Source organism: Girardinichthys multiradiatus, chromosome 4 (assembly GCF_021462225.1).
Source record: "Girardinichthys multiradiatus isolate DD_20200921_A chromosome 4, DD_fGirMul_XY1, whole genome shotgun sequence".
Classification (NCBI taxonomy): Eukaryota; Metazoa; Chordata; class Actinopteri; order Cyprinodontiformes; family Goodeidae; genus Girardinichthys; species Girardinichthys multiradiatus.
Genome location: NC_061797.1, coordinates 42,770,962 through 42,781,080, shown reverse-complemented (window position 1 = coordinate 42,781,080; position 10,119 = coordinate 42,770,962). Strand labels below are relative to the sequence as shown.

The window sequence follows — 10,119 nt, the reverse complement described above, 5'->3', positions numbered from 1 at the left end:
GAAAAGAGATTGTAAGAGAAGATCCAGAAATCTGTACAGTCTAGAGAGATTTTGCAAAGAGATCCAAATATCTGCTTGTATCAATGTTAGAGGAAATGTTAAACGGGTGATGGAAAAAGGAGGTTGTATTAAGTGGACGAGATTAAATCACTGTGATCTTGAACATTTTTATTTCTTCCTATCGTGATTTTTTTCTTATTAATTTAACCGTTTTTGCACAACTTTGCCAGAATCGCCAATGTATTGGATATTATTGTCCAATAAGTTAGAAATGCATTAACTTCCAGTTCAGGTATTGTGAGTATAACATGGAAAATGACTTCTGTTTCTTCTTTGAATGTTTATCATCCATGATTAACTCTTCAAATAAGTGAACAGAGCGTCTATAACGTATTATCCATAACAGGATGCCATCAGTCCCAGGAATATACTTTTATCTGAAAGAGTTTGCAGTCATTGCAGTAAATCCAGACAGGCATTGATCTCATCCTTTCTTCCCTCATATAAAGAAATCAAGCAACAGTTGCATTACTATAATTAAGACTTTATTGGGGGTCTCGTTTAACTGGTTTTTATTTTGTGTGATCCAGACAGGAGATGGCGCTGTTGAGGCTCACTTTTTATTTGCAGCTGCTATAATGTGGTATGGCCAAACAAAGCGCCGAAACTTGTTATTATTAGAATTATTTTCACTTTATGAAGACAGCAAAACACAAACACAGGATTCCCATTAATGACAAGAGACATATACAGTCCATCTATGAACAAACAAACCAAGATCTGGGTCACATCTTCACAAAAACAAAAAGCTCAGAAGATGGAAGTGGTTCTTTTCAGAAACAAATCAGCATCTAAATATGATACAAACTGACAGAGGGACTGAAGTGCATTTTTTAATGGTCTATAAAGACCCCACATGGAAGCAACAAGTAAACAATAATGAATCTTTACAAAAATAAAAGCATGCAGAATTATCTGCATAAAGAACACAACAAAGCCAGTTGAGTCCAGTTAGAGAGGTATACTGATGACTGCATGAGATCCCAACTGGGAGTCGTTTAGTTTTTAAACATGTCGCACAGGAGCTTCTCCATGGGAGTGTTTCCGATGGTCCTGTGGAAGAACAGCAGCTCAATCCGCTCCGAGTTCACAAAGCGCAGAGAGGGAAGAAGGAGAAGCAGCTTTCCGAACCTGAACACAGCCGATAAATTATAATGGATTCAGCGTCAGAGGGAAACATGAACCAACTCAACAAAAAATGTCAACTTACAATTTAAGTTCATAATACAAGCTTACAAAACCTCCAAAAACATTCATTTCTATTTCATGTTAATTATTAAGGTTAGTCTCTTATATTTAATTTAATATTTATTACTCATATTTTTACTATTTATATTTAGTTATTTATTTGGCTTTAATTAATTTATTTTATTTTTCTTTCTTTAATATTTTTATTTAGGTTTTGTATTTAGATTTTTGTTTATTTTAATTTGTAATGGTTTTATTTAATTTATTTAGATTTTAGTTTTATCAGAATTAATTTTTTTTATTATTTAGGGTTTTTTATTTTCTTTAATTATTTCATTAGTTTTTACTATACGTTTTTTAGTAAATATATTTTTATTTTGTTGTTTTTTTATTGGCGGGGTGGGGGGTGCTGTGAAAGAGCAATTTTTTGGTACTTGTACAATGACACTAAAGATAACACATTAACACATTATATACGTACAATAGTTTGACGTGCGCTGAATAATTTATTACATAAAGTCCAGTATTCTGGCTACCAGACATCAAATTGTCAAAAATAAAACGGACTTTATGTGTGCTTTGGCATCATCTGGTGGCCATAAACTCTAACAACCTAAACTAAGGTAAACTGCCTTGGATTAAAGATTCAAGGCATCAAAACAAATTAGAGGAAAGAAAAAAATGACACAAACATTACTTTCCTTTATAAATTAATATTAAAATAATTTTGGAAAAAGTTATAAATTTCAGAGTTACATGTAAATATTAGTTTAAGTCATTTTCATGATAAATTAACAGTCAGAACAGTTATCCTGACAGGAGGTTACCTGGCAGGCTGACTGGGGTAGTGTGAGCGGATATGTTGTCCCAGCATGACTTGAGACTGATCCTGGAGGTTCTCCACCTGTTCTGGATCCTTCAAACCTCGAGTCTCTGTTTGCAAAAGGAGACCACATATTAAAGTAAAATATTTCTCTAATTTTACCCAAGTCTTGGTCTCAATGGCTGTCTGCTTTCACTCTGACCTGGCTTGAAGAGCACAATGGCCTTGAGGCAGGCAAACTCTGTGGGATCAACAGCGAGAGCCTTAAAGCGGCTGAAAACCTCCTGCAGGAGGCGCAGGTCTAGGCTGGTGTAGCTGGTTTTTCCCTGCATGCCGGGACAGAGGTCAGGTAGGGAGAGCAGAGGGCAGCTGTCCAGAGGGAGGGACCACTGGATGGTGCAGAGCAGGAAGAGCTCGCTCCAAGCCTCCTCCAGTAAGATCACCTAGGGGGAAAAAATAAAGAAAATCATGAAAAATCTGACTTGTTGGTGACTTGAAGTCTACTAGTACGGGTTGTCAGCACCGGGTTGAAAATGAAGCTTCTATTGTTGCTCTCCATGAATCAAATGAATTCAAGTGGTAGTTTTGAAATTTTCTAAATGCTCTTATCACTTAAAACTGCATTCAGAAATTCCATTAGAAACAGTAACACAGAATTACTAAATTATATTTACTTTAGTGATTGTTAATTACATTATATTTCACTAAATGTTTCCTGCAAATTACATTTTGCAGAAAATATCATGTTCAAATTAAAGCATAAAGGATATCCTAATAAAAATATGCTGAAAGATGAAATGAGAAAGTAAAACAATAACATAAAAAAGTGATTAGAGATTGATGAGAACACATTTATTGTATTATGTTCAATTAAACCTCAATTAGATATAGTTCTGGACTTTGACTAGGCCATCTTCAATTTCACTTTAAGGGATGTGTTTTGGAAAAAATTTATAAAATGTTTTATTTAAATTCATAATTTAATTAATAATAATTCAGTAACCTCTTTCCCAAGAAGCTTTAAGACTTCTGTGGGAATCTCACCTGGTCTCTGAAGGGTAGGTTGGAAAAGACTGGCAGGTTCTTGGCCCATTTCACCGACATGAAGAGCAGCCTCGCCGAGGTCTCGTAGACGTTTTCGGAGCCGGATGGGTACAAAGCCATGTGGTACTCTGAGGATGCTCTCTCTGGCTCATTGCTTGTCACGTCAATGTTTTCATCCACTGTGACCAGAAAGATGAGGTTTAGACTCAAAAGGAGATCTTAGGGGAATTAAAATGTTTTTTTGCACTGAGAATCTCATCCTTTGTTTGTATGATTTTTAAAATAAAGAAGAGGGAGTGTTTGATATTACTGAACAAGTTGAATCTGACCTATCTGCCTCTTCCACTAAATGACTCGGTTTTCAGGATTACAGTAAAATGGATGTAAAATTACCCAGAATGTAGCTTTTTGTTACTTTTAGCTCATTTATTAAATGGACCTGTCTTCCAAAACAATTGACAGTATTTCCACTGGGAACAGTTTCTCCTCACCATCCTCGGGCTCCAGCTTGGCGCAAGTCTCGGCCGTCATGAGGCTGGCCATGAAGCGGTGGTTGTTCTGCGGGCTGATGCAACGCTGGGAGGGCACAGAGGAGGTGATGGAAATGGAAGAGGTGATGTGGGGCCAAGTGATGACAGAGCCACTGGAGGAGGACAACGATGAAGAGGAGGAGGATGAAGTGGGCTCCCTTGTGGTTGCCAGGTGCTCCCTGTCAGGGTCGACATCGATGGAATCCAAACGGACCTGAGATGTACTGCGAGGCTGCCGCTCGTTCTGCACAGCTGCAGAGGAGAACTTAGTTATTTAATCAGAAACTTATGAAATGCAGCTAATGTTTGAGTTTAGGACTGCAGATCTTTACCAAGTTATCTGGAAACTTACCATCCTTATTCATGCCCGCCTGCAAGCACTTCTTTAACCGACATGCCTGGCACTGGTTCCGATGAGCTTTGTCCACAGGACACATCCCAGTACCAGCTTGGCACCTGTTGACACAGAGTCAGGCTTTTAAAGGGAGGCTCAAAGTTGACAAAATGGCTTACAATCTCCCTCTGGACTTTAATAATTTATTAATAAACAGCATTAAAGGGGAAGTATTAATATAAATATTTGTACTCAACATGAATTAATAAGAAAAGCCGTAGATTTTTAACTTTTTGTTTATGTATTCTTTTTACGGGTAAAAATATCTTGAGTTTGAGTCAACTGAAAAATGACTTCCTATAATTACTGTAAGGACTATAGGCTTAATTTGCAAACCGAAATCGAATGTTTATAACTCAGACAAACAAAACAACAAAATATTGTTTGCAGATTTTCCCATTTTATTCCTTTAAAAGATCAACATTTTTAAAAAATACTTAAAAAAACAGGAAATCTGGGCTGGTTAAATGGAAAAATCCAAGAACTTATATTTGATATGATAACAAGATTATAACATAAATAATAATTTGTGTTTATCCATTAATTAAAAAATTATACTATTTCTAAACATGTATAGTTATCTACAATCTTACGGTTAAATGAAAGGATTCTTTTAATATTTAAAATCAACTGAAAATACATTATATGTGAAGCAGATTAAAGCAACTTTCAGATATTTCTGACTTTTTACCAGTCTGATAAAAGACTTTCATCAATTTTCTCTAATTCTCCTAGAACTGTCACCTTTCAACTGTAACTGATTGCATGTTGAGTGGAAATGTATGAGTCTATGCTGCAAAATTGTAAATCCAATACAATGTGTCGGGTAATTTGCCCTATTTCTTTCATAACACGCCCAGTATAAAGCAGCTCTGTTTTGACAAAACCTTTGCAGGATTAGATGTTTTTAGAGTTGTTCTTACCTGTAGATGAGTCTCCTCCTCACGCTGCGCTTGAAGAAGCCGCTGCAGCCATTGCAGGCGTAGATGCCGTAATGCTTCCCACTGCTGGTGTCTCCACATACTTTGCACACCAGAGCTGGACTGAGAGCTTTTCCTGGAGCTGGACTCTTGGCTGCGAGTCAAACACAAAAATACAAAGCAGCCAGTCAGTTATGGTGCCATTCATCCAGAGGTATTGTTTTGTGCATGAGCCTGCCATCTGTACCAACAGTCAGATACAGCTCTGACAGTAAACAACCCTCTGACAACCCTCACACTCTGCGTATGTCATCTTGAATTAGACTAGACTTTTTTTATCAGAAAATTGAAGTTGAATTTCTTATTATTTTTTTACTGTAATTTTTCTTTATAGTTTAACCTCGATATATATTTACATTTATAGGTTCCATAAATAAATATCTGATGCAAATGAAACCACGCTGAATCAGGATCAAGTTCAGTATAAATAAAAAAACTAATTGGCAGACAGACAGCTTAAACAAGTGAGACAAGTTTTGCTTTAAATATTTGTGTTAATATTAATAAATGGGCATGATTATGATATTTTTCAGGTTTGTTTAAGTCTTGTGGAATTAAATAATTTAACATTTTGCATGACAACAAACCAATGTTGATTTTCAATATTTAACGTTTCCATATTTGATGCAAATAAAGCAAGATGAAGTAAAGCCAATATCAGTATCTTAATTGCAAAAATTGTTTAAAACAAATGACACAGGGATGCAGAAAACAGAGCAAATAAATCTTTCTCGAAAATATTTTTTTTTACTATCAATATATGGATTATAATAATCTTTTAGGGTTGTTAGAGACGTGAAAAAAAATTATTAATAGATGGTTTAAAAAACATTGTTTGTTTTGTCGTTTCGTTTTCCTCATAGCAAAAAGCTTACATCCCATCTTCTAGGCCTCATGGAGACCTGTTTCTGCAGCTGAATTGTGGCCTTCTTACCTCCTCGGCAATCCTCCGTCCCACCACTGGCCGAGGAATCAGTTGGAGAAGATGAAGGTATCATGGGGATCTTCGACAGGTGATCCTCCATAATTTTGCACTGGAAATCCTATGAATGAAGAAGTGTTTCTGTCTTTCTTTTGAGCTTAAGATATAAAAACGAAGACTTCCAAAATTTTGGGAAGGTGGGCCACCTTTACTGCAGTGTGGAGATGCAGACGGAGAGGTTTCCTGTAATGAGCTTGAGCTGACACTTGTTGAGTTTCAACAGATCCGTGTATTCTCCCTGCTGGGAATGTCGCCGTCTGCGTGTCCGTCTCGGCAGCAGGTCCTCAAAAGGGAGCCCGAGGGGTGGAGGGGTGGAGGATTAAGCCTCAAGCGCTGTGTAAGCAGCATGCCTATTTGTCATCCTCTTAATCTTTACTGTTCATCTACTGGATCAATCAGTCACATTGGAAGAACATTGGTGCCGTTCAACACAGACCTTCACTGAGTCTGCAAATAGAGGCTTAAGAATGAAAACACAGTTGATTCCTGAAGCTGCTGCAGGAGCTGTAACTTTAGACCAGCTATCCTCGTGTCTCCTCATGTCCACATCAGTCAACGCTACTCTTCACTGTCTGCGTTTACAAGGACGATCACAGGAGAGACAGATTATTATATCTACCTGCCTCTTGAATTTGTTTCCCCCTCCCAGATTCCAGCTCTGTGTCTGGCTGCTGTATATATGATCTGTGTGATTGCTTCCCATTCATAATGACCTCCAGTGTTTGTAGAGGAGCTGCCTATTAACTCCCATTTCCCCCTGTTTTTGTAGACTCTGTCCCATCCAACCTGGCTGCTGGAGATAAGGTCAAAGAGGGAATAATAGAGTTGGGAGAGGCTGCAGGTTTGGCCAACATTCATTCACATACACTCATCAACAGGGATCCACTATTTATAATTAAGAAGCTGTTCACAAGAAGAAGCATCATGGCTTTTTATTGTAAGGTTTAGGTCTAAATGAAAAATAATTTCTTTTTTTAGGAAACAGAAAACATCAAGAATCCATAATTTGTTCTTTCACACAGTTTAGCGGTTTTCTTTACCACTTATTGTCCATTTGTTTAATTCCAAAAAGGATGTTCTCACGGATATAGTATATATATTTTTGAGCAGCTTTAATTCATTTATTTTTGCTAACCCAAAACGATGTTATATAGTACTACAGCAGATTAAAGCAACAGGCTACTCCGTTAAATTGTGTCTGTTTTCAACCCAAGAGTTGGCGTGACCACAGAGGGTAGAAATCTGGTCTTAAAGTGTTTTTGCAGATGAGACTTTTTTCTTTTTTAAGGGATTTTCATTTTAATCTCATACAGAACTGGTTAAATTATAAATCTAGGTCTAAATCACAAAAAGAAAAATATTACTAGATCAGTCAACAGGGCTTGAGGAAACATTACTCTCACAGCCTCAAATGTCAGCTTGTATAGTACTCAGAACAGATGCAAGTTAGGACATTTGATGCTAAAATGTCATCATCAAAATGTCATCATCAAATAGTTCAAACTATTCAGTTTCTCTATATTCTCCTCCAGAGCAGCCAGACTGTCTTCTCTTGGTCTTGATCCATAGTTCTCCAGGCATCCTTAAGACATTTTCGCTTCAGTTGCTGACCAGTTCTTGTTCCTGACCACAACAGCATTTTGTGCAGGAAGGAAATAAATCCAGACCCAGGACAAGAGAGATGCATCCTCTTGCAGCTTGCATCGTCTACATCTTGCATAATCTACAGTATGCTACATTTTCAGCTGAATCTTCACTGGGAATCACCTTGTTTGTGCTAAAATGTTATTTTCTGTTTGTCAAGCTGTGTTATGTTTGGGACTTTCAACTAAAAACTAATCTGCAGAGCTTAGTTTAGGAGCCTTTTCATGCCTGAGTAATTCCCAGAGCAGAGTAGCTTAAAAAAACAAGAAAAACTTTAAGAGAAACTTTAAAAAACCTTCAGAAAGCCTGGAGAACTACTTATCATGACTGTGAAGAGCAATCGAGTTGGACTTTGGTTCCTTTATCGTAGCGAAAGCAAAGCACCGTGTCAGGGACATCCCGTGTCCACATATCCACCCCTACTGAGGCAGCAACACAGTACATTCATTTAACCAGACGCCCATCCATTTACAATGTGTTTGCCTCTCTATCGACTGTCTCCGTCACATTAAGCGTCCTCTTATTGCCTGCCAGGTCTCTCAAACTGTCCCCCGTCAAACTTTAACTCTAGCCCAAACCCTGACTGGTTGATTCAATCTGTTCAGGACCACGTCTATTGCAAGGTTGGCAGTAAAGTTGAGTACCGCCAAGTGCATTATCCATTAGGTCTCAAATTTTAATCATTGCAATAAATTCACCTTTGTGCTTTCAGCACAAAAACTTCAAATGTTCAATCTGATTTGATTCAGATGTTATAATGTCTACAGTTTAGTATTGGTGGGCTCTGGGTGTCAATACCTCCAGAACAGACATGAAATAGTCGGAGCTTGGATGTGCTGGTGGTCTTTTAGTTTGCAACCCAAAAATCCAGACATCATTAATGGATAATTGTTTCTATAAAATTAGCTATATTCAAGATGTTTACCTTAAGATCTTAAAATATGAGATCTAGAGTTCTGCTGTCGTGATAATATTTTTATGATCCCATTGCTGTGATCACAACTTATGCTTATTTTGTTGATATATTAGAGTTATGTTCTCATGATAAAGGTTAATTTCCTATGTATGTCAAAATGAGACCTCATGTTTATTGTGATGCTAGTTCTGCTTAATTCTGTCATTGTCTTCAGTGTCACATGTAATTGCAGTGTTAGTGGGAAATGAAACTGGTGTATCTCGTAATTGTTTTCACCCTAATAACCCCTTTGCCTTACTAAATAAGTGCACTTTTTGGAGCAATTTAGAAAAGGAAAGACAGATTTTTTTATTCTGGAAAATTGAATTTAGGGAAGATTCTAGCAACAGAAATGTTTTTTTCCATACTTGGTAAACTTGTTTCCATAAATGTCCACAGAGGTGCATAGAGTATACTGAAGGACAGGTTAGTAGCCCAGGCAACCTTTGCTGCATGTCTTCCCCCTCTCTCCATCCCGCTCCTGTCAGCTTATTGTTGAAATAATTTGAAAAATAAAGGCCACTGGTACTGCAAAAAAAACTGCATTGAAGTAATTTTACTCCAGTAGAAGTGAAAAGCAATTATCCCAAAAATGAGTAAATAAGGAGCAAAAAAGTATTTGATAAAACGGGACTCGGGTAATGCATTACTGTTTGATCATAGCATCTAATTTAATTTGAACAAAACGATGTAATCAGACAGTAGCTATAAATTTATGCAAATGCTGATATTTTAATAAATGAAATAAGAAAATGGGCAAAAACATTATTACAAAATAACAGATTCAGGCTGAAGAAACACACATTTCCAATATTTTTTCACAACAAAAAGCCTATAGGTAATGTCTATATATGTTAGAACAGAGCAAAGTACTTCCTTTGACAATATCTACTGTTAACTGTATGTTCACTTGACCTCCACATTGCACAGCAGGCTCAGCAGCTAGAAAATAACACTAGAATAACAAAGCTTGTGTACAAGCAAGAAGTCTCACTTCAACATAAACTGTGGGTGTGGGTCTGGGGAATTTTTGGTAAAACATTCTTATTCTTCATTCACTGAAGTAGCTCGAGGTTTGGTAGAGTAGCTAGAAATTGTACTTAATTAAGAGTAGCATTACTTAAAAATAATATTACTCAAAAGAAAAAATATGGTGCAGGAACACTACTCCTACAAGAACATATTTCTGAAAAGTCATTCAAGTAAAAGTAACAGAGTACATGTAAGTAGTTACTACCCACCTCTGCTTATCCATGCTTGAAAATACTAGAAGCAAATTTCATATTTTCCAAGACACCTGTGTAGGATCTCTGCTCCTCCCCTTCTGGTTGGTTCTGGCAGCTCATTGTCTGCAGCTGCAATCCATTCTCCTAATGAGCTCATGGGCTTCTTAAGGTAGCTGCTGATACAGACCTTTGCTGGAATTCCAATAGCTAAACCAGGAAAAGATAACACAAAACCAGAAAATTATAGACCGATCGCATTAACATCAAATATTTGTAAAATAATGGACAAAATG

At 37.0% G+C, this 10,119-nt stretch overlaps 1 protein-coding gene across 1 annotated transcript; it reads right to left on the bottom strand.

The window, feature by feature from the left end:
- Positions 1 to 528: 528 nt before the first annotated feature.
- On the bottom strand, positions 529 to 9,890 carry LOC124867206 (photoreceptor-specific nuclear receptor-like). Its single transcript, XM_047363522.1, has 9 exons — positions 9,842 to 9,890; positions 5,954 to 6,573; positions 4,963 to 5,113; positions 3,998 to 4,101; positions 3,607 to 3,897; positions 3,116 to 3,294; positions 2,274 to 2,514; positions 2,076 to 2,181; positions 529 to 1,191 (listed from the first exon to the last, which is right to left on the bottom strand). The coding sequence occupies exons 2-9, from the start codon at positions 6,042 to 6,044 to the stop codon at positions 1,059 to 1,061; spliced, it is 1,296 nt and encodes a 431-aa protein (XP_047219478.1). The 5' UTR covers positions 6,045 to 6,573; positions 9,842 to 9,890; the 3' UTR covers positions 529 to 1,058.
- Between the last annotated feature and the right edge of the window lie 229 nt (positions 9,891 to 10,119).

Coding starts and splice junctions, on each gene's coding strand:
- LOC124867206 (XM_047363522.1), bottom strand. CDS start 6,044: ATGGAGGATCACCTGTCGAAGATCCCCATGATACCTTCATCTTCTCCA. Junction 3,295..3,606: donor CAAGCTGGAGCCCGAGGATG/GTGAGGAGAAAC, acceptor TTCTGGTCACAG/TGGATGAAAACATTGACGTG. Junction 2,182..2,273: donor CATTGTGCTCTTCAAGCCAG/GTCAGAGTGAAA, acceptor TTTTGCAAACAG/AGACTCGAGGTTTGAAGGAT.